This window comes from Diplotaxodon limnothrissa, linkage group LG11 (genome assembly GCF_057381915.1).
Source record: "Diplotaxodon limnothrissa isolate DT_005_m linkage group LG11, D_limnothrissa_male_GT1.1, whole genome shotgun sequence".
Taxonomy (NCBI): domain Eukaryota; kingdom Metazoa; phylum Chordata; class Actinopteri; order Cichliformes; family Cichlidae; genus Diplotaxodon; species Diplotaxodon limnothrissa.
In genome coordinates, this window is record NC_140606.1 from 37318076 (window position 1) to 37342871 (window position 24796).

A 24796-nucleotide genomic window follows, 5' to 3' on the forward strand; every position below is an offset into this window, starting at 1 on the left:
ATATTAAGGCAGAAAATAAAACATTTTTAAAAAACAGAATACGAAGTTCAAAGAACAGTGTCATACTGCTTTGAATGTGACGTTGAAAGCTTAGGCCAAACCACTGTGCAACTTGTCCATCCATAAAATCCTAACTATTCTTTGTTCCTACGTCTGACAGATTTCAGGGTTTCCCCCGAGTACAGTGCTTTCCCTGCAGTCCACACCTCATGCGAGTGGTCTGCCTTGTGTGTTGTTCTTTGTTTGTTTTTAAAGGAAAGGCCTTCTGTGGCCTGAAGACACAATTTGATATTTTTAATCGGGTTTTTCTTTTTATTTGAGACGGAAGCCGAGTTTTAATTGTTCTCCGGTGCGATCTGAGAGAGGCCTGCTGAATCACCGTCGTCACCACGCATGGCGCACATGTGACAACAGCTCGCTGAAAGAGTCTAACGATCAATAAAACAGCACGATCTGCAGGGTCTCGTGTTTTTTGGAGCCTACTTCTCTCCTTCTCCAACCAAAATGAAACCCCTCCACCCCCATCATTCAACAGCTTTAATCCCTACCCCCCATCCGCTCTCCTCTAGCCCTCCGAAATCCCCAGGCTGGGGCTAAGGCAGACGCAGAGGGTGTGTAATTTGATTCAGCATGAGTGCTAGTTAAATGGGGCGTTTCCTCTGCTTTTCTGTCAATTACAATTGTCTGATTTCATTCTGGAAGCTTAACACAAGTGAGGGGGGGAGGGGGGCTGAAATCTCGGTGTCCATAGTGAAGGGGCAGTTGCAGGATGTCCCATACAGTAGCGAGCTGACATGGGGAGGGAGCCCAGAGGTAAAGGGGGCGGGGGAGCTTTGTGGAAATTTCGATTTGGACTGGTGCCGTCACACAAACAGGACCCCATCCAAAATTCAGGGAGCTGCAGCTGGATAATGAAGGCAAGGGTGGGGGGTAAAATCTGTGTTTTGCAGGTGAACATTTTCAAATTGTGTCACATCAACAGTAAAAACGTGTTACTGTCGTGTCTCCCGATAACTGTAGATTTTTTTTTTTTATTTCTCTCCTTAGCCTCCCCTTATTTCACAGGCGCTGCCAGATTCAGCATTCAAATTTTGTGTGTGTGTGTGTTTTGGGACAAAAGAGTCCCCCCTTTTCCTCACTGGGGATGGCTCGGAGCAGCAGAAACGGAGAGGAAAAGGGGGGCGGAATGGGCAAGGGGGAGTGGAAGACGGGGGGCCCTCTTCACCCAGCTGCACGCGGACCGTCCAGCCCCCTCTGTGCTGGCTAACATCGGGGTGGGGTGGTAAGGGGCTTGCCGCGGGACCCTGCCACACGGTCCGCACCTGGACCAGCCCATTTGCCTAATTATGAATGAGTGGATCCAGGCCGTGTCCGAGCTTTCTGCAGCCCACGCTGTTACCGGGCCCAGACAATACACCTCGCTCAGAGAGACGCCTTCGAAAGCAAGCGATCGAACTGTAAGAAGGGGGAGACATGAAAGCCACTCCCAAAGAAAAGGGAGAAAGAAAAGGGGGCTAGGCGAGGCCTCGAACTCGGGGTCACAGCCACAGTGTGTCATGAAACACCTGCTCCTGTACAGCTTTGCTAATTACAGGGGAGACAGCAGGCCCCTCAGAGCTCGCACATAATGCTGTTAGCGGAGGGCACGAAGAGTGGGGATTACTGACTCGGGACTCTGTATTTTACAGTGTCAACTATTTTAATGTGCTGCTGATTAAGGGAACACTTTTACAATTTTTACTCGGCTTCTGTCCACATGCTAATTCTCTTCCTTATTTACAGTGAAACGCTCGTTGACTGGAGCTCGTGTTTTGTCCTACATTGTTCGGCCAAATGACCACCACAAAACAAAGCGCGGTTAAGGTGGCTTTGAGACAAGTCCATCGGGGAGACGGCTATCGAGAAGCAGCCAACTGGATGAATTCCAAGGCTTTCCGCCTCACAAATTAAATCAGTGCTTTAAGCCAACCAAGGAACCACATGCTTTTCAAGTGCCACGAGGAGCAAGCATTACTGAATCTTTTCAACAAACTGCAGTGGCCAAAGTTTAATCAATGGCTACTAGAAAGAGACTTTTACTGATACTTTGTACAGCCTTCATCCATCTCTGTGATTAATGACGCCGATAAAATTCCACCAATTAGTATAAATAAATCATGTAACGAGCTATCCCTTTTTTTAGGATTATCTGGTTTCTAAGACTCTAAAATAAAAGTCTGCTTTTTGTTTCTTTTGACTAGAACCAATCTATTCACATTTTCATTTTTGCCAAAATATTTTGGACCAATTATATCAAATCACAATCACAGTTCGAGGCTGAATTCACCTTCACATCTGCTCCAGAAATTTCAAGGTATGATTGACAATCCTATTTTAGACCAAGATGATTGTAAGGTGCAATGAGAAATCTTTTTTTTTTTCCCTTCTAATAACAACAGTGAGTTTCTGGGTTAGTCGGGTGCAGACTGGGTACCTCAACAATCATCTTCCTCCTTCAATATAAACCCACTTCACGGTAAAATAAAAAATTTGAATAATAAAATGTTCACATTACTGTCTACCTCTGCCTTCACTGTGATTCATGAATGAAAAACAGCAGCAGTCAAAAAACTGAAAATGCAAGGTACTATACTTCTCTTATAAACAAAACTTTTATAAAATATATATGCATATATATATATAAAAGAAAAACTTAAAAATATTTCTTATACTTTTTAGTAAAGCAAGCAGTGCCTTCTAAAATATCTGCTTGATTGTTTTTAAATTTTCTGAAAAACCAAAATGTGTATTATAATAATAATCATAATAACAGTAAATAATTATTGAACAAACACTGACAAAACTAATGATAAAAACTGACATGGTTCCTTAAGAGAATATCCGGATGGCCTGTGTGACCTGGGTGTGGCACACTGGGCACTCCGGGTGGTTGAGCTCACAGATTCGGATGGCACACTCCATGCAGAAGAGGTTGTGGCCACAGGGCACCAAGGCAGCCGTCACTTTGCTCTCAAAGCAGGTCATGCAGTCCCGCACAGTGGCCGGCGGCGAGTCCGGCACTGGCAGACGGCCTGGAAAGCCTTCGCCGGCTGAGGTGGGCTCGCTGTGGGCGCGGCGGGCCTGGGCGTGAGGTGAGCCGGATATGGGCACAATGCTGGTGACTGAAGAGTTGTTGGTGGTTCCGCCTCCACAGGACTCGGGTAAGCCAGGGGAGAGTCTGGTTAGGGGCAGCGGGAGGCCTCCGAAGCTTTTGGAGCGCTGCTGGGCGTAGAAGGCCACCTGTTTGGGGTAGTCGGGGTCACCCCAGCTCTGGGTACCGTCAGATCCAAAATAAGAGCAGGGCTTCTCTCCAGAGCTGGAGAAGTTGCCTTTGTTGTAGATCCCCCCTCCCTCGCTACCTCCTCCCCCTCCTCCAACCATGGCATCTGAGAAGTTTTGGCGGTAGCTGCTGGTGAGTGGCTTGCGCTGGCCCCCCTGCAGCCCCCACACCTGCTGTAGCCGGCTCTCCAGACCACCGCTGCTGCCCGCCGGGCTGCTTCCACCATTCGGGCCCAGACAGTCATTCTCGTTGTTGTGGTCGTGCAGGCCTCCCGTTCGAAAGGCGATATGTGCTTCGATCTCCTCGCGGGCCCGCTCGGCGTTACTCGGGGAGCCTGTGATCTCAAAGACCGGGTCGCGGTCTCGACTCGGAGTGACAATGTAAGTGCAGGTCTGCTGCTGGATGCGTTTTATGGTGGAGCCTTTAGGCCCCACCACCAGCCCGACAACACGGTATGGCACTCTCACCTGAATGGTGGTCTGACCTGGCAAAGGTGTGGGCGGGGAGCCGCTAAAAGACACTCCCAGCTTGTTGCGGGACGCCCGCAGCATGGAGAAGTGCTCTGCAGCAGAGATGATTTCACGACGGGCCAGAGCAACGTCCTCCTTGCGGCCAGTGATTAAGAACACAGGTTCCTCTCCTCTGACGGGGGTTTTGATGTAGGTGTTGGTCTTGGCCCGCAAGGCTTTGATCTTGCAACCTGCAGAGACACCAACATACATTTTAAAATGAGTAAAGACACGCCGGCTCAATTCGGGGACACAAATCAAGTTAAAAGGGTTACAACCAGGAACACACTTGATCAGCCTGAGCTGAAAGAAATGCTCGTCTCTGCTATGTCCAGTGAAAATTCTGATGTTTGAGCTGCTTATGACCACTTTAACCTAATGTCTTGGAGGCCAAAGCAAAAGCTGAGTAATTACCAGGATTTATGAGAGTTCAAGGGTGTAATCATTAGTGTCTTTATTGAGAGGGCCATTTTATTTGCACTACAACAAAACTTACTAAGACGCATGGTGCAGGCACCGGCCAGCGTGGACACGGCTGTGGCAGATGCCATGTGTTTTCACTGTACTGGTGAGCAATTACTTTCTGACCTCTCCTTGAACTTGTTTCCAGACAATACAGACAACCCACATATGCTTCATTTTTGGGCCACTTATTGCTCTGCATTGGTCCTGTTTCTGATCAGCGTGGAATAGTTTACTCTGTTAAATGCTTTTAAGGCAGACTCTTAATGTGAAAGAGTGCAGGTTAATGTCATTTCAGGACGAATCACCTGACAATGTAATGGGACAGAGGAGGATACAGGCATATAATAAATCAGTAATTATTTAGGAGGATTGCCAGGAACACCTGAGGTCAAGAAGACAATGGTAAGAGAAGACACAGCAGTTCTGTTTGGATTACACCTCATTAACCTCACACAGGTTTGTATTCAAACTCTGCCAGCTTCCTCATTAAGATTTCTTCCTTTATTGACACATTAAATGTGCTTTCCTTGTGTCACTGTGGCTCTCTGGACAACATCATATTTAAAAAAGAAAAAACGCCCTGATCTCACTGTAACAGAGTCCAGGTGCTTCAGAGCTCGCAGCGTGTCATAACCAGCTGAATAGCACAGCAGCAGGTATCAAAAGGTTTAAAGACACCTGAAGGTGAAGCAGAGTATCTCCCTAATGCTACTACACTGACCCACTTTGTTCAGGGGCACTGGCTTCCCAGGAACCGCTGGTACACGCAGAAGGGTGGTGATAACATTCCTCATGCCCCAAATTTGAACATGCACTCTGCGGTCATTGCCCGGCGTTGGCCTAACAGACCTGCTCCTGGCACGAAAGGCTCAAAGAACAATTCTTTCTCTCAAACTAGATTTTAAATTTTAATTAGCTGAAATTGATGTCTCGATGAAAGAAACGTATGTAAACAAAGAAGGCAAAAGCCAATTAATCACACCCAGAAATTAAGGTCGCTGTGAAGAAACGTAATTTTCAGCTGCATTAGCAGTGAAGTGTGATTCAAAACAAAGCCACCCGTGATCTGACGAGCTCCAGCGTAAGGTGGAGAATCAATGCCTGCGCCTCTGACAGGAGAAAACAATCATACCCACCCCTTTCTCCAAGACAGGATGCTTCGTTTGCCAGATTCACCAGACGGGCTCTGAGCGGAAGGGGGTGTGTATGTAGTGCCAGCTAACGAAGGGCCCAGATCAAAAGCAGCTCATCTCAAATTCCCCCCACCCCAAATCAGCACTTCTTCCTGGTCTAGGCTAAAGGGCCCTCTTGCTGCACTTGTGCACACTGGATCCACCCTCTGTCTGTCTTCGGTTAGCCCATTAAAATTCAAAACTTACACTTCAGGGTAAAGAATGGGAGCCGACATGGGAGATGTGGGGGGGCTCAGCAGCACACACTAAAGCCACGTTACTACAGCAGCGAAGCAAGAAAGGGGAGTGTCAGTGAAAGGAGCTATCACAACTCCTGTTTGTTTTTGTTGGCAGATAAATCGGGATTTGCTGATGGGACCTCACCCACCCTGCAGTCATTGTGCTCCTCTCTCCATCCAACCCCCTGATTTCTCCCCTATCCTGACAGACAACCATGTGGCATTGAGAGTGTGCAGTGAAGTGGGGCTCATGAGGAGTCCCTTGTGTTGAGCTCCAAGGCGTGACTCCCATTCAGCTTTCAGACGCCGTACCCCCACCCCCCCACTCCTTGTTTCTCCCTGCCCCTCTCACCCATGGGTTCATCACAGCAGTTACCAATGAGTGCTCCATATGAACACCAGGGTCCCTCCTTTTTTTCCTTTGTTTTTTAAACTTAAGTTCAGGCTTGTTTGCAACTACACAATGAAAAAAGCATGTATGCAACCAAACAACCGCACAACTGCAAATAACCACAAACAATATCAATATTCTGCTTTTTCCCCCTCCAAAAAACAAAGAAGGATTCCCACCTTCGGGTGCAACTTCTCGCTGAGTCACCCCTTTAAGACGATCCCGTGTGCCAAGCAGCAACACTGTGTTAATGCGCCCCTCCCCTCATCCCCCGACTCACACCTTTGTTTGACAGCTGCTGTCATTCAACTTCAGCTCTTTGTTCAAGAAAAAACCTCCAACTGTAAGAAAAAAAAACCTGCAACGTGTCTGGAATTGAACTTTCCAACTCCCTCATCTGAGGAAAAAGAAAACCCAAAAAACAAAAACGGTGACCACGCTTCGCTCTATTGTCCAATTGTGTCACTGGGGCAGTGCGCAACATAAACAACGAGCAGAATAAATTTAGAAAGGAAGAGGGGGGAAAACATCCACTCGATTTTTGAGGCCAGATGTGTAATTTCGCTGATTTTCCTGGCCATCGGCTCGCGCCGAGAGACATTCTTGTGTACACCAGGCGCACGTTGCCTTTTTGAACAGTCTGGCGCGTCTCAGACGACAAAGGAAGCAAGTGCTCTCCCTGCTCCAGTGTGTGTCTGTGCGCTGACATTGATGGCGTGGATGTAGAATAATTCGCCCGGGAGGGAACGGGTCTCTCTCCTGCTCTCTCCCTCTCGTGCAAATTTAGTCCAGAAAAACGAGGCTAAAGCTGCGAAACGCCTCGTTTCCGACTCTAATCATGAGTGCACGAGAACTTGTAACAATATAAGCAGGAAAAGTGGGAGGCTGGCTGATGTCTCGGGGGAGTAGGGAAAAAACACACACACACACGCACACACACACACACACAGACACACCACTCCCTTTTCTTTGTCAAATAACACCAGGTAACAGTTGGAGAACAAACAACAAAGCACACGGGGACGCACGGCGGGGCGCATGCACTGCTGTCTGATAAAAGCTCAAGTTTGGAGGGAAAATGACCCGCGAGCCAGCGGTTTACCTTGTCTCCCCACTATCTCGGCCACATGTTCAGAGCTGGGCACTGGGACGCATTCTGTTATGTTGCAGCCTCGTCCTTTCGTCTCACTTGAGGAGCTCTCGTACAGGGCGCACAACTTGCTCTTGCCTTGCAGAATCGCCGTGTCCCCGCCGCCGACGCTGTTCGTGTGGTTGTGGTGGTTGTTGTTATTGTTGCTCCGGTCCTGTACTCCTGTTGTTGGGGCTCCGCCGCCGTCCTCGCCTTCCCCGAGCCCCAGCAGAGACAGCTGGCCCAGCGCGACCCTGAGGGCACGGGAGTCGTCTTCCTCCTCGTCGGGCGGCACAAGGAGACCCTCGCTTCCGAAGCCGGAGCCGGCCAGATCCCTGCCGTAGCCCCCATTTTTCTCCATGATCCCTGCTAGAACCAGCAGGCTAGGCATGGCTAACAAAAGAGTGTGTGAGACAAAGACAGGGGAAAGAGACTGGAGAAACAGCACCCGTGCCGCCTCCTCCTCCTCGCCCCCTCCTCCTCTCGATTCCCCCCTTTGCGCTAGCCCCTCCCATAGACCGGCCCCCTCTCTCTCTATCCGCCAGACTCTCGGTACAGTAGTCTCTCTCCGAGCTCCGGGCAAACGGGACACAAGGCCGTCTGCACACAGATGGGGCTGGGCGATGCTTTGCTCCACCCAGTCTGGTTTACACAGCTTCCCCTCCTCGCCGAGACAAAACGAGCCGCCCTCCCGTTGTACCATTCAGTCTCAGGTTCACGAACATGTGGCAGCTCGCGTTCCACGCAGAAAGCAGAAAGAAAGAGACTCGGCTCCTCATTGCCTCACAACCCCGCACTGCAATCACATGAGCGGAAAGGTACGGCTCCGGAGCCGCAGTGTAGCCCGAGAGCCGCATTTTTGTTTGGCCACTTATGTAAGGACGGGCAGCCGGGATGTAAACAGTTGCGTATTAAAAGGTGCGGGCACAGTGCGCACATGGCGCTCAACGGATGATGTCAACTTTATGATGAGGAGGTTTTAGAAAAAAGCGGCGGCATCTGAGATGAATTTAAGGAGTTGGTGGCATTTTTCTTTTCTTTTTGGGGGGGGAGGGGGTCCGCCCACCTCGGTGTAGCCGTGCTTTGCGGCAGGTCACCGCGCTGTTGTCTCCGGCGCCGTTGCGCATGAGGATGTTATGTAGGCTATATAGGAGGCGCGGGGGGGTGGGGTGGGGGGGCGTCTGTTGGGGGGTGAGGAGAGGGAGTTGTCAGACAGGCGTTGCAGACCCTATGCAGTGGGGGGAACATGAGAACAGCATTTCCCCTTGTGTTGTTTTTAAAGCACGGAGCCGCCGCGAACAAAGAACCGCGCCGACTCCCCAAGATGTCCTCGACTGAAGCCACGCCGACGGCTCGCTTGTAGCTCGGCGCAGCACAAAGATCCCAACTGCAGCGATAGGAAATCAAATCATTATCCTGAAACTGAAATCACACCCCACGTGATCGGTTTCCTCCCTCCTTTGTGAAGGTTTCATGTTTCACTCAAGGTTCAGCAAAGTACCTGCAACTTCAGTTAATTCGATTGAGGCTGAAAGCAGATTTTTTTTTTTTTTTTACAGATATCCACAGTAAACAAGCCAATGAGATGAGTGGGAACCCGTTTAGATTTATAATTATTTTATTGCAAAGTTCTACGTTGCTGTTTAAGTTGTGTCAGTTGTTGGTGTCTGAATCGCGGTACAGTGCTGAGCAGCAACTGATGTCCATGTTTTCAGCTTCCTCAGAGTGTCAGTCTAACTCAGGCTGTCCTTACCATCTGTGCATATATGGGCTGTACAGTGAGGATGTGTTGCGTAAGGCTACCTGAATGACAAAGCGAACTATGGGGATGTTTGCTCTTCTGCTTTATTTCCACTCCACAATAATTTATTTGTAATTCAGATCTTTGGCCTGTGGGTTCATGGCAAGTTCAGGTTCAGCACTTGAAAATACAAGAAACAGCTGATGGGTAAAATTCCAGTGAAGTCTGTTGATGTGTCTAATAGTTTTCCCACTGTGGAGATTATTCTGCATTTAACCCCAACCATTAATGTACTGTTTTCTTATTCTCCATCGTTCATGGTGTTTTCCCAGACTGCAACTGGGCTGCAGCTGTAATGAAATAAACAGTCTTAAGTGACAGGCTGAGCATGGCATGTGACTCTTCAGCATGAATATTTTTGCATCTCTAGTGAGAATGCCTTCTGCCTTTTAATAACACGTAGAACAGAGCAATAATATAATCACAAATATCCAAACAACAGGTCTGAGAATAGAAAGAATATCGGTGTCGTGATAAGACTCTGTCACACTGATACGGCAGGTGTATTTACATGTGTAATCATAGTCTAGACGCGCTCTCTGGGTGCCAATCAGGAAGGGGTTTGTTCCCTAAGGACGTGTTGCAGATGAGAACTCACAGGACAACTCCTGGTATGAGGCCAGGATTAAAACATCCCCCACTCCAGCCAACGACGTGGTTAGAGAAAAGGGGAAAAAACAACAAAAAAACAGCACCAGCAGGAGGAGGAGAGCATGATGGCGTGATCTATGAAGGACCACAGTGTAGGCCCAGGGGGTCTGCTCCCAATCCCCACCCTTTGGAGAACGCTGAGGATTGGGTGAGAACGAGGCTGTGATGGAGAAAAGCACCCACACGAGGACCAGCCTTTCAATGAGCGTCCAGGAGGTCGTCTGGCTCCATTAAAAGGGGTCTGCTGGGAGTCCAGAGCCCCAATCAATAAAAAGCATGGATCTGGGATAGTGTTTCCCCCCCCCCCCAACATCCACACACCCATCTCTGCCTGAATGTGTGAGTCTGGGTGTTGCCCACTGGTGATGCTGTTGTATCACATAATCTTTATGACCCTAAACGAAATCTTCTCTGGCTCTGAATGGACCGCAGCAGGTCGAGATTTCATTCACATCTTTCAGCTGTAGGCTACAATTGTCATTTGTCCTTTTGTGCTTGCGTGTGTGTGTGTGTGCATTTGCTACAGGATACTTGTGAAACCCAGAGTGCTGAGGTCATGTTACTTGCACATAAAAAACTCAATGATTTTGACCATCTGTTCGTCACAGTAGTGCTGTTTCTCCTTTTTCCTTTTTTCCTCCCTGTGCTTAATGAAAGGCTGACTGGCATGTTTGGGGAGATGCTGTGGTTTTGTGTGCTGCACACCCATCTCTTTGTCCAAGAGCTCATGCAAATATTGCTTTCACCTATGGACAGTATCTGTCTCTCTCGGAGGACGAGCTTAAAAGGCTGTAAAGACATGTCCGAGAATCCCTAAAGGACATCCCTTTGACTTCCACGGCCAGATGTCCTTTTCAAGACTTTTCTGGTGCCCCGCTGTCACTTGAATGAGGCTTCTGCGAGCACAAAGGGACATGTTGGCTAAGCACCACGTGCTGATGCCACAGTGAACGGGCACTCTGGGATGATGTAAGACCTCATGCAAATGATACCACATCTTGTGTTCATAAGCCAACGAGAGCCCTGAAGACGATCAGCTGAATAAATAACATGCTAAATGTAGAGGCTACTCTTCCCTGCTTTATTCTTTTTTTGTAAGTTTTCTTTACACGTCTGCTAATTTGTGTGTTTTTTTTGAGAGCAGGCAATGCTGCAGCAGGTCTGTACGTGTAGCATTGAAATACTGGTGTCCAATAAATCCAAACAAACCAAGACAACCAAAACAACTCTGAGGAGGCTTGAGTTCTTTGAAGATAATTACTGTAAAATTCCCTTATAGAGAAATAGTTTAAAACCTTTCAAAATTGACTAAACCGATTTACAGAGGTGACAGCTGCGACCTCAGAAATATCTGCGTTACTGCTGCAACACCACTTTGTACCAAAAGATGGCGCAGTGAGTCAGTTTAGACTTTTTTTTTAAACACAAACAGTCATAAAGAGCACATTATTTTTTTAACACCTGGGAAAAGAAAAAGCATGTTGATGAAATTGGGGCAGCTCAAAGGAAACGTCAACAATTAAACAGCAGCACGCAGACAGACTTCTGAAGGCACCTGCTACTAACACGCTGCCACCTGGTGGTGAGAAATAGAACATTTTGTAGAGGGTAACTACAAAAAGTAGCTTTGTGTTCATAAATATTGGTTTATTTAGTTTTTTTAATTTATTTAGAATAAAATAATATTATGACCCTCCCACTTAAAAAATGAGTCTGTGATGCATCTTTGGACGTTTGTGGTAATTTAGCTGTAAAATTGTGTGGTTGCTGCTCAGGACTTGAACTTGAAATCAGTCTCATTTAAATTGGATCAAGTTAAAATGGAAGTTTTTATTTGTTCTTTTGTGCTACTTTTTATTTTTTGCAGTGCTCTGGGATTTATTCAGTGAGCAGTGTGACACACAAGTAGCCAACAAAATTATTATTGATTCATATGTCAGTTATTTTTATTACCAGTTAATCATTTAGCCTTCCACAGCTTCACTAAAAGTGTTTGTTTTGTCCAACAAATTGTCCAGAACCCAACGAGTGTTTCAGCCTTCTCGTGTACACAGCAGACTTTATTTCTATCTGCAATCACAAAAGTGCAAATCAATCACAAAAGTATTGTACAGTCATCTCACCTGCTGTGAAAAGCTTACATGCATAATGAAGCTGTTGACCGGCACACACATACACACCTCTGTCAACGAACACACTGGGGATGCTGTGATTGGGAGAGCTGGTGTCAGCTGGGAATATGAGTCAGGTTAGTATGACTTCATTTCTTTTTACGGGTATTAGGTCATCTCTCTGCCTCACTTTCCCCTATTTCCACCCCCTTCCCTCTTGCCTCTCCCCTCCCCCCGTCTGTGTGTCTAATCATATTGATGCTGTACAGCTAGTGACACGCCTAGTGATGAGTAAGGCTCACCTCACCGCTCGCTTCCCGTATGGCAGTGATCTCACAGAGCGCTTTGAACTCAGGAGCCCTGCTTGGCCTTCTTGTGATTCTTGGCATTAATGTCTCATTTTATTGAATGTATTGCAGACAGCTGGGTGATTTGGATATTGCTTTTACTGTTCACAATGAAAGATTGTACTTTTTAATCTGCAGAAGGGCAGAGTCACAAACTGGGTCAAATTTCATTAAAAATGATGATGGCTTGATACAAATAAAATGTCTCACGTCGGATGGCTCTCAAGTTGAAGCTTGAATGCACTTTAACATTTATTCAAGGGTAAAATGAAAAGTCTATGAATTGTAAAGGGATCTATTATGCATTTCCTTATTTTCTGTCGCATAGATACTGATATAAGGAGGATGCTCATATTCAGTTTTATTTATATAACACCAAATTATGACAATGGTTGCCTTCATATTGCAAGGTATGTAAGCCATGTTTCATATCTACAGTAATAGATATGAAGAATAGTTAAATGTGAGGATAAATCATCCCTGTGAGCCCAAAGCTCAGACTGCTCTACACACTCACTTTCAGATATTTTCTCCATTCTTTCATTTCAGGTCTCAGAGAGTGAATACCCCCGTCAGGCAGGTAGCTCAGGCGGTGAGCACAGAAGCCCAAATCACCTGATGTTTGCTTTATTTTTTTGAGAGTGGCAGCCAATCAGAAGAAAATGAGCTTAGAGGAAGCATGAAGGAAGCTGCAACACAGGATGAGACGAGTGACTGCATGAGTGGCACAGTACAAGAAAATAAAGGATCATACAAAGTAACTCACTGGCTTCCATCTTCTTAACTGCTGGTTTTTCTTACGGATCTTTGATAGTTAACAGAGGTGATCAAGCCTTTGTCATTAATCAAAGAAAAACTTGAACTTGAACAGAAGACATTTATGGATGTTTGATATGTGGCAGTTTTTTTTATGATCTCCTGTTGAGCAGTTTTTTAATGATCTTATTTTGGACGTATTTAATTATGGAGCAGTCTGATTATGGTGTGGTTAACGCTGTCATCTCGTCTGTCCCCGTGTGAACCTCCCGGTTGGGTGGGGCCTTTCTGTGTACAGTTTGCATGTCCGCCTTGTTGCTGCAGGAGTTTCCTTCCTCAGTCCAAAGACGTGCTTTGCAGGTTTGCTGATGAGTCTAACGTGGACGCGCAGGTGTGTGTTTTGTCTGCGATGGACTGATGACCTGCCCAGGATGCACCCCACCTTTTGCCCCCCCCACCTGAATTCTTGTTAATCTTATTAATAAAAGTGTCGTAACTCTTCCATTTAATACTTCCATTTAACCTAACAAGTACTTTTAAACTGGAAATTGTTGAATATTTTATTAATAAAAATGATTTTCAGTGCTTTCTGGATTCAACTATATTATTTATAAATAATTTATTTGAATTAATATAACTAATATGCCACCCATAAGGTACAGCATTAAGACCAGAGGAGTCTACATCACAGTGTCACGATGCGTTCGAGTGACCCAGAGTCCTATTCCATCATTTATGAACGTTACAGATGTAAACAAACCATTTACAGCTCAGTAACATAGGTCATGTAAAATTCATGCTCAGCCGTTACATAATGATAAGCAAACCCACCAAGAGCTCTGTAGAATATCTTTCGGCAGTACACTCGAGTTGTTTTTACTTTGTGTTTTTTTGTTTGTATTTAGAACAAGTTTGGGATCGCAGGGAATTAAACTGACTGCAACATTCAACTGGGCCATCTGTACAGCTTGATGATGGCAGTCGTGCTGCTATAGTCGCCTTGAGGAAGGCTTGTATGATGCTCCCTGGATGCCACTTTAATTAAATTATCAATTCATGGAAAGCCCGGCACAGGTCAGTGTATCAATCACTAGCAAAGTGGGGTCCATGGAGCTGGGGGGTCCCTGAGGGCTCTCCGGGGGTCCCAAGTGAAATGAAAACCACAGTTATTTAATTCATTAAAAGTGTATTGCTAACCGCTGTAGTAACAGGTGTATGAAGTGTGATGTGAAGTAATTTTACCTGAGCATCAGCTTCAGTCCAAAACAAGCTTCAGTGGGATCCTGTGTGGAAAAAGAATCAGGGCCATTTCAAGTTTTGAAAAAAAAAAAGAGATTTTGAGGTATTAAAGATTTGTTTTGCCATCTAATATTTTACTTTAAACTTATAGCAACGTAATCTTGGCTTTTTGGGTCTAAACAGGCCTAATATGATGCCTGACAGTAAAAATGTGAACGACACAAAAAAGTAACATGTTCAGATACACAGCAGCAAAGTGATTACTTTAAAGTGTACGTTTATTTGAAAACCACTGGGTTAACTTGTTTTTTCACTGGCACTCCAACCATCTGGCCTCTTGCAGTAAATTGAGTTTACATCACTCTCATATCACAGCATAACTACAGTACAAGCACTTTCTATTTTGCTTGTGTCACTGTTGGAGATGAATTCAGAAATTAAGGCAGCACTTAAACACAAACATAAAGCACAACATCCTGCAGACTCTCATTAATCTTTAAAACCTGAACTCAGTGGTGCTATCATCAGCTGTTCAGCAGGAGGAGAAGAAAAAAGCCATCCGTGCTCTGCGAGCGATGTTTGCATGGGCTATTCCAGGAACAAGAAACGTGACTCGAGTAAAAGTCATGTCCTCATTTAAATACTAGCATACACATCATTTCAAAATGTACTTAAAGTACTTAAAATAAAACCATGTATATCACTTTGTTGTTGCAGCTTGACTGTTTTAATCACATACAACGCTCGGTAGCTTTGTCTACAATAACCCAGCATCATGTATTAGCAGAATCATAGTTTAAAATCATTAAAATACATGGCAGGGAGTACACAGTGCAAGGAATTCATCCAAAATATATTGGATTAGAGGAGGATAGCAGCATAATATACAGAAACAGAGTAGCCATGCTCTCAGCACTACTCTGCTCTAGTTACCTTAGTGGGGGGCACCATGAGGGGGCTGTGCCACCCCTCATGCCGGCCCTCTGGACACACCCCTGTTCCGTACCCCCAGTATTAGTCACCCCTTACACACATGTGGTTTATTTTCTCCAAACATTCCTCGCTCGATTGAAGCCCTCACCAGCTAAAAATACTGCCACTACCGAAGCGTTAATCATGGTCGCCAGGTGGCGCCTGCAGGCTGCATTGTAATTAGCGGAGATTGGCAGCCTAATCAAGTGTGTGGATCTGCAGGTGGCTGCTGGCCCGGGTCGACTCGACTCGGAGCTCCGCGGCTCTCCGATTTGTTCAAAGGAAACGCGTCCCAGCGGATGATATCGCGATTAACTGGGACTGGCGACATTTGGAAAGGTCACCCGTGAGCGCAGAGACAGGAGACGCGTTTTAAAGCGCTGCAGAAGAAAAGGCAGAAGAAGACGAAGGTAGGACGGAGAGCTGAATGTGTTTCAGCTGGAAATGCATTTATTCTGCTTCTTATAGTTTCTAACAGGGAGCAGGCAGAGAGTTCAATCAGTGCATGAACTCCGTGACCCATGCTGACAGTTTCCATTCAGTGTGTCAGCCAGTGGATGGCGTGGATGTGCTGTGCTTGTGAATGACTTCAGTGGAAGGCTGTGGGGTTCTATTTATGTCATTGTACTAAGTGGTAGCAGGGGGCGCCGGAGAGGCACAGAGTGAGAGCGTCCTCATAACTCGTGACGAAAGCATGCATGTACACCGAGTGAGCGCTTTGTTAGAAACCACATTAGAATCAGCCAATCACGCGGCAGCAGAGCGGTGCGCGACACCCGCTTCGCCCAATGATGACATCATACTCCAGAAAATAGGAATAAATGTGAGGTTTGTGTCAGCTGTCCTGGTTTGAGTTTTCCTGAACCTGTTGATCACCCGGGACTTCCGGAAAATCTGCACTCATACTGATGCTCAGAAAACAGAAGCCACACAGGTTTACCGGTAACCGAAGTCAATATCGATTGTTCAGTTTTGTTATTTGTTTCTCGACGTGAACCGGGGAAATCCCAAAGAAATCCACGCTGTGAAATCAGTCAGAATCAGAATACTTTATTAATCACGGTGTGTGGGTGAGGTGGAGGGATAAATGAAAATATCAATATGATGTAAAATATGAAGCTAGAAAAATGTAAGCAACATATATGAAAATACGTTTAAAAAGGGCCACATTCAAGGTACAGTAAGTTAAAATAAATACTCCAAAGTTTAATGATACTACAGACAATAAACACAAGATATGGCGAGTCTAAACAGTCCAGATGTCATAGTGGGTAGTTGTAACGTTTGATGGCTCCTGGCAGGAATGAGTTCCTGTGCCATTCTCTGCATCAGGATGAACACAGAGTACTTGTAAGCCTCCGGTGTCTGCACATGGAAACGGTGCCAATAGAGCTGTAATTCTCTTAATGTCCACAAACAGCTGAAGACTGTTCTGGTTGTACTATGTATTACAGTTACCCACCACAGCCCCGTGCTCCTTGCTTCTGATACGTAACACTGCTGCAGAGTTCAGGAGACTGCTGAAGATGTAGCTGAAGTCTGCAATGTAGAGGCTGAAGAGGAAGGGGGGGATGAAGACCTCAGTCAACTCCAACTCAGGGTCGGCAGGTGAACTGGTCCAGGATGAGGCTCTGCAGGGTCTTCATGATGTGTGATATTGTGTTTGGGCCGATTCCTGATTTTTAAAAAGACGGCTTGTCAGAGACAAATATCAACTCTATTTTAGAAGCAGCTCATTGCACAGTCTGTTTGGAGAGAGTTTAATCCAGGACATTTTGTTACAGCTATAATTTACAGATTTTTCCTGAATGACTCACACAGGCAGTCGCAAAGAGGCTATTTTGAAAAGCAGACAGCTAAAAAGATATATTGTGTTTGTGAGAGCGAGTGTGTGTGCGCGGACTTGTTTTTGTGGCTGTGCAGCACAGGGAGTGTGTTGCAGCTTTCTTGAGAATCATTCCTCCGTGAAATTAAATAGAAACTTGTTCTGTCATCTTTGTGAGAGCCAGTTTAAGTCTTAGACCGTGAGAGAGATTACATATTGTAAAACTGACAACTTTTTGTCCAGCTCTCGTTTTTCCACATCCATTCAAACACCTGTTTGAGGCTTAACGCTTCATTTTAGGGTTATATTTGAGGTTGGGATAAGCGTTTGGAAGCTAAATGAGATGGTGAAACCTTGAGTTGAGAGGCAGTCCAACAAGCCCGGCTGTATTTTAAACGAGTCCTTCTTTCTACACAGAGTGGAGCAGGCTGGACTCATTGTAGGAGAAACACTGGTAACAGAGAACAAATTCAGGATAAAATGCTGAAAACACTGTTGTGGAAACACTTCTGTGCACATTTCATGATGAATATACAGAGCGACAAGAAGGCAGTGTATATTGAAAACAGCTCTTTCATTTGTCTGACTGAATTTGAATCTGTTTTCAGTGAACATACAGATGCTTTTTCTGCTGCATCATGAACGTGCACTTTTTTCATTGAAACCATGTTACAATGGGATCTTTCGTGGCAGGAGGATGGAGGGGATCATGGCCCTCGTAGTTTACTGTACATGCAGGCATGTGATTATTTAAGTACGTCTGATTACGTTTACATCAGCTTAACTAAAAGAACGATTTATGTGTTCTACGTTGTTAAAAGTGTAGAACATAAAATTAATGAAATGATGGTACATCTGTACTGTAAGAACAGTGAAGTATGGGACTAATTCTGCTGGTAACAGGAGACACTGTTGTAAAGCTGTTGGTGGAAACACATGTGACTCCATAGCAAGATTTTCTGTTGTTGTTGTTCCCACGGTGACAGAAATGTCCATTGTAGACATCAGGTTGTTAAGTCTGCAGTAGTTGAGGATTATTCAGCCTCCAAGCGACTTGTGTGTCATCTGCAGTTTCCCCGGTGGAGTTTTACTTCCTCATGTTGCTGATTGAAATAATGAGTCAAGCTTTTGATCTTCCTGGTGGTTTCTATCTGTTTAGAATACTCCCTCATCAGAGATGGCGCATCGTGTTTCCCGTCTCGGCAATATTTTTTTCACATCTCCAGCACACTGTGAAAAATCACGAGGCGAATTTACATAAGACTGAAGGCTTTCAGATAATTTGCACGCTAAGCAAAACAGAGGCTCATAAAGAAACAACTGTTTGACATGACGCTGATGTTGCACTGTAGTTGTAAACAAAATGTCAAACTAACGTTCAGCTTTGCCTTAAAAGATTTGAAAAAATGAATTTAGATAAATATTATTCTATTTCCAGGCTCGTCTACGCTGGATAGAAACATTAGGCACCAGTCTTCTGTTAATGATTCAGGCAAAAATAGGAAGATGAACAATGATCTCTTAAGCAGCAGAGATGACGTCAGACTGTATGTAAAAGATGGACACGATGATGTGACATGCTGGTCCTTAAAGCACTGAGTGAGAATTTGTCTTCGTTTTCTTTTTAATGTGTCCAAATGTGGTTTGACCACATTTAAAAACAAATGTAGCGTCATCAGCCGAGTCAGCAAGCTCAGTTACTGAGGTGCATCCTAGACTGTGTGGGTGCGTATAGTTGCCAATTAGCCTTAACGTGCTAATAAATGCTAGAATTTTACAAGCACAGGTGCTTTGTACAATTTTCAAGTATTTCAATCAAAATGCTGTAAAATGTAGCAAACATGTCCCTGAAAATGCAAACTTTCAGCTTCAAAATGATGTAACCAGGTTATGAAAATGAAGCGTACAGTCAAGGATATTTTCTGGGTGAGGGATTTTTGGCTAAAAAAACAAACAATATAAAATATGTGTGGTTATTTTTCATTATCTTAAACGTGCACAATCCAAGACGTGCTCCGCAGGTAGTGCGATTAAAAAAAACCCCAGGAAGCATTAGTGTGTACTGCTGTGCATGTTTTATGCGTTCCTCAGTTGGAGGAACAGGAATGAAAACGATCTAGTAGCTTTCCTTTCGTTCCCATGCCAGATTTTCTCTGGTTCAAATTCTTCTTCATTGCTGCTCTTTTCTCCTAGCAGAGCAGTAAGTCAGTAGCTCAGGATGGGGAAATATAATGTCAGGATTGCACAATGGGACGGCATGCCTTGTGGGTTTCTTTCTGTCTTTGTGTGTGCGCCTGCATGGAATGCGGTGAGGGTAGAAAAGGAGAGCGCGAGTGAGTAAAGTCTGGGGGGGAAAGCTGACTGATAACATATTGTTCTGTACTTGTTTTGGCTGCTGAGTTGCATCCCGGTCTGTCATGCTAGCTCCTGTTTTTGGACTTGATGAATGCATCTGGGAATCAAACTGTGCACCAGTCAGCGGCTGAGGGGATGAAGGCTTAAATGCTTTGGGTGTGCTTTACTGGGCGTAAACATGATGGTTTGTCCAAACCACATTTATAAAAGAATAGTGTCATCTGTTTGTATTACATAGACTGTATATGTAAGATGGAGGCACTTAATTACTGTGACATAACTGAAATAGATAAAAAGCTAAAATTACCAGAGATGGGGCTCAGACTTCAGGGTGGTCTGTGAGTACAATTAACTGCTAAGTGAGTCATGTATTTTTTTTCTTCATACATTAAAAATTCTCCTAAATGTCCTGACACCACATTTACTTAAGAAATTAACTCATAGCCCCATAAATAAGATATTTAACAATGTCCGCTGTACCATTAATGAGTTTTGAGGCTTGTTCACACACACACGGGGTTAAATCTGATCCAGTGCTGGTACCTGCACATGTGCAAAGGAGCACATTACACAGTTATTTTTGACTTGCTCATAGACGCTGAAAAGAAGTTGATGAAATTGCTACATGTGAACTTTCACTTAGAAAACATTAGGTTTGTTTTCAAGTATTAACAAGCTGAGAATTTTGTAAGATTTTGAAATTGTAAGTGCTTATCAGTCACCCATCTCCAGATTTGTTCTGGTATGGTGAAAAGAAATTCCAGTTAGGACCTTTTTTCTGCTTCGGGGTGCTTTGCTGTCATCATGTTTCCATGTGATGGCATTTTAAATGAGAAATGCTATTATTGTTTGTGCCCTTGAGAAAAGAGTCTTACTGAAAAGCTATCTGGGCTGCCAACCATGCATTCCTATCTTTGTGTGACTTCCATGGAAACATGAGAGCTGAAAAACTTGAAATGTGGACATGATGATGATGATGAAGAGAAAGAGAAAGAAAAAGGGTTAAAGGAAAGAAGGGCTAAAAATGTGAGCTGTTTGTAGCAGGGACGTGTGACTCAGACTCTGACGGCTGCTTTCCACTGGAAGGCCGCGCTGTAGCCGGGATACTCCCTTAGCTACTGGACCTGCCCCATGCCCAAAAACAGAGGTGCTGTCTTGCCCCCGTCTAACCACATGCGCATACACAGACGCACACATGAATGGACAAACGTTTATTTCCATGGTGAGAAGATGTGTGCACCCACAGAGACACACAGAAAATATCAGAGCTTGATTGGACCTGTGGTACCATTAACTCCACCCCGCCGAAACAAATATAAGTCCAGATGAGCTCCGGATTGAGTGTCAGACTTTTAGCTTGTCAAGATGCCTTTTGGGAATTATTCTCTTATCATCTGGGGTTATAATATGAGAATTCCCTGGACGTTTTCCTCCTTTAATCCTTTGGATAACCTTGCTGAAAGGCTATTTTTCTGCCATGGGTAAAACGAGAACTGTGGACAAAGGTGATGAATCATATGCATGTACTCTGGATTAGTTTCATTGCCTGTGTTTATGGTGCGTTACAAGGGCTCAAGGTCACCTCTGCGTCGTTCTGCAGCAGGATTTCTTGATGGAACTGGAATTCTTCATTCATGTCTTTGGCCTTTCAGCTTGAAAGAATGTGTTCTTCAAATCAGCAGGGAGGAGCAGGGTGTAATCCGCACATTCACACACTTTCACCCACCTGGGAGCTGCTCGGTATCATCAGTGTCGCAGCGTTTTATTGACAGACCACTTGCACCAACTGCTGAGGTCAGTGTGTCTGCGAGGGCTCAGTGTGAGGGGAAAAGAGAAAGGAAAAGATAGGGCCAGTGCAGAGCGAGATAAAGCTCAGCAGCTGCTTTCTGCATGCACACACACACAGTCTGTCCTAGCCTGACTCCTCCTCGCTACCCCACCCTCTTCTCTCTTGTGCTCCCGCCCCGTCTCCCTCTTCAGCGGTAGGTACATGTGCAGTGAGCTTCGGCTACGAAAGCAGTCCAGGGCACGAGCCAAAGGAGCACACACCCACCAGCAGACAGCATTCTTCAACAGATCTGGGACTGCGATCATCTGAGGCACTGAAACCAGCAGATAAACTTCCAGAAAGATCCTGTGCTCGCACTTTTACACCCTTCAGCAGGCTGCAGTCAAAAGGCTCTCACACAGCTAAGGTAAGCTTCAGAGAGTTTCCTCATGTTTGTCTCCTGTGAGGCTTTTTCTTTATGTCTCACTGACACTGCTGCTGTCTGTGCTTCTAGTATACTTGTCATTTTGAGCTGGTTAAACTCGTTCAGTCAGCTGAAAGCTGCTTTCATTTTCCTTTTCTGAGGCATAACTTTGTCAAAGTTGTAGCTCGTTTCAGTGGCTGAAGAGCTGAACATCAGACAGCACCTGTTAATGCTCAGGAGCTGCTTTTGGAAGCTGAAATGATGCTTCATTTATTCAAAGTCAGTCCAGAGAGAGTACTCGTAAGTGTGTGCTCCTGTGGGCGTGTGCATGCATCCCACCCACGTGCATGTTCTCGCGTGCACTTTTGGTAATGAGCGAGAGAGGATGGATGGAAGAGTTTGGTGTGTCCACCCACTCCAATCTGGAGAGCCCATTCCCGCCATTTGGTGGGACAGGCTTGTTAGGCTGTGAGTGGAGCAACTGCTGACAAGTAGAGTAGTTTTCAGTCTCACCTGTTTGGCCACAGTTACTGATAACAGTGCTGATAAGTCTCGTTGAGAAGTTTCGTCAAAGCCTCATAATTTGATTTGTAGAGCTTCTCCCTTTGCGTGTTTCGTTTGTAAAATTCTCTTATATATGTATGTATTTATTTGTGTGTGGGTGTGGCTTGCTTCCATGCATTTTTATTTTAATTCATTTTGTATACTTTTCCAGTGAACTGTAAGCTCTGAAGCTTTTAAGGTTTCGATGTAACACTCCTCATATTAGGATGGATACTTGTCCATATCAGGGCATCCTGCAGCAATCGTTTAGATTATGAGTCAACACTTTGGAATTATATTGAGCGCTGTTGCTAGTGGCTGTGGGCAAAATGATCACCACTGAACATTCTGATCTCTAAACAAATAAAAGCATTTTTTACCAGAGTCTCTGTGGATGGCAGAGCAGCATGGTAATGCCTTGTTTTAGTGTCCCTGGTTACAACTGCATATTTTCACTGTAATTATGAGAGTGTTTACAGCCTTGCAAAAGGTATGTGGGTTGGTCTTTGTGGGAAATGTGTTGAGCAAGCTGCGTAAAGTGGTTTAACAGCACCTACAGCAGTTTAATGTAGCTGAAGCAGAGCGGACGGTGAGGTTATCACAGTGGGTTAGTTTGTTTTGGAAATATCGACATGAATGTAAAAGGGAGCAGGAAACAAGTGAAAAGGTAGCTGTGATAAGTTCAGCATTATCTTTTTTAGCATATGCTTCCCAAAAAAATCAAAACGAGTTAATAAAACAAATCTGTGAGCAGACGGAGGACTGGAGGCGGACAGATAAGAATCACTGTGGTGCAAGACTGGAGCCTTTCTTCGCTTTCACCTCAGTTAAAGTTTAACTTGTGATTCAGCCATTAAATCAGTGCAGTGTGTTTCTGTGGAAGGCAACCTTGATACTCTTCTCATTAAGTCTTCCTCCTCTCCCACAGCCAGTGACTCACCCCATCTGCGTCTCTTGCTGAGCCATTATTACCATGGAAACCCCGAGCCAAAAACGCACCAGCCGCAGCGCCGTCTCTCCGGCCCGCATCACCAGGCTGCAGGAGAAGGAGGAGCTGTGCAACCTCAACGACCGGCTGGCCGTGTACATCGACAAGGTGCGCTCCTTGGAGTCGGAGAACGCCGGGCTGCGGTTGCGCATCAGCGAGTCTGAGTCCTCGGTCACCCGTGATCTGTCGGGCATCAAGACGGCCTATGAGACGGAGCTGGCGGATGCCCGCAAGACTCTCGACCAGGTGGCCAAGGAGCGAGCACGCCTGCAGCTGGAGCTCAGCAAGATCAAGGAGGAGCACAAAGAGCTCAAAGCCAGGTAAGAAGAGCAAATGGGCGTGGACTTTCTTCCTAATAGCCAGGAGGGGGCGACTGCCCTGGTTTCAAGAATTGGTCCAGTTGTATAGAAGTCTATGAGAACATGCCCTCACTTTTTTCCCTGTTGTTTATGTTCCCAGTCGCTGATTTTAAGTCCTATTTGATACAGCATCACGCTTGTTGTGGGAATAAATGCCTACTTTGTTACTAACATCTGAGCATGCAGAGTCCTTGTTAGTCAGATCCAAGAAGGACCAAAAATAAATGCTAAAATGCAACCTTCAAAACAAATGTTCAAAAACCAGCTGGTCGGGATAGCTACACCCATTTATCAGACAGTTGCTATTGTACTGACATCACATTGTGGATGTAAACTACACTGTAACTGATTTCATGTGTAAATAAGTTAACATATCAGAAGCACACACTGATGATTTTGTGCATGTGTCATTTCTCTTCAGAGGACAGATGAAAACAAACACTGATGCAGTTTTGCTTCAGAGTCAGGGGAACCACTGGGAATGATCCATAAATCTTTCAAGCAGCAGCACACTGATGATGTAACGTTTATCTGCCGTTGTGTGGGATCTGTGTGGGGGAATTCCCTGACTTTCTGCCAAGTGATTCCACAGTAACTTTGATATGTTCTCGTATTCCTCCTGCTGCATAAGAATGATGCTTTTCAGATTATAGGTCAGCAATTTTTACTTTGTGGCGCTGTAAAAAACGATGAATCAGATTGTTATATGGGGACGCGTTAAGGATTCCCTGGCGTTGTTACTGCTGAGCGTCAGCCAGCGCAGGTTTGTCTTCTTTTAAAATATGTCTTCAAACCCTGTCGGTGTGTCTCGTAGCAGCTGGTTAAACTACAGTGAATGTGATGTGAACGTGTGGATGCAGCTGCTGTGATTTTACCTTTTGTGCTGCAATACTTTGAATTCACACCCTGTGTTGCATGAACAGCTGAGGAGGTGCAACACCCTGTCGTCTGTGGAATGCGGTGTGAGATGTGCAGCCAGATCCAACATCAGGGTTGTAAATGTCATTCCTGAGTTTGTCAGTTTTCAGGTGCAGTCATGTCACTTCAGTCCCCGTTGAAGGAAAGGACACACCTCCAGGCAAACAGGCTGAACACAGCCTGCTCTGCTGAGCTGGAATCACTGTCCCCGTGACAGAATGTCGACTCACAGCTTTACACACGGCGAGATTACTTTGCACAGGTGCATAAAGACTTTAGAGTTTTGGCATTTGTGAATTGAGTTCGTACTGAAGCATGAAATTGAATGAAAATGCAGTCTAATTTTACTGTTTTTGTTCTGTTTTGTTAAATTCTGTTGCGTGGTGGAAGTGAAGAACACGCATGTCTGTCATTCATCCTTTATTTGAAACTTTCAAAGCACAGGAGGAATGGTGGACAATGAACCAAACCACTGTGAGGCACATGAGAGGGAGTCATTATTTCAAAACTTACAC

General features: G+C 45.2%; 2 protein-coding genes across 3 annotated transcripts in view; one reads left to right on the plus strand and one right to left on the minus strand.

Annotated features, from left to right (window-relative positions):
• Positions 1 to 2868: 2868 nt before the first annotated feature.
• Positions 2869 to 7634, minus strand: mex3a (mex-3 RNA binding family member A). The gene is made up of 2 exons (XM_085365964.1): positions 7198 to 7634; positions 2869 to 4019 (listed from the first exon to the last, which is right to left on the minus strand). The coding sequence occupies exons 1-2, from the start codon at positions 7613 to 7615 to the stop codon at positions 2869 to 2871; spliced, it is 1569 nt and encodes a 522-aa protein (XP_085222090.1). The 5' UTR covers positions 7616 to 7634.
• A 7810-nt stretch (positions 7635 to 15444) lies between these two features.
• LOC146623518 (lamin-A-like) overlaps positions 15445 to 24796 on the plus strand; it is a 39674-nt gene continuing 30322 nt past the window's right edge. Inside the window, exons 1-3 of one of the 2 annotated variants that reach the window (XM_085366696.1) lie at positions 15445 to 15511; positions 21262 to 21476; positions 22945 to 23324. In XM_085366696.1, coding sequence (XP_085222822.1) covers positions 22990 to 23324 — 335 coding nt within the window. In that variant the 5' untranslated portion in view covers positions 15445 to 15511; positions 21262 to 21476; positions 22945 to 22989. Of the gene's footprint in view, positions 15512 to 20634; positions 21076 to 21261; positions 21477 to 22944; positions 23325 to 24796 lie in introns of those variants that run through there. The other variant, XM_085366697.1, reaches the window with a different exon arrangement.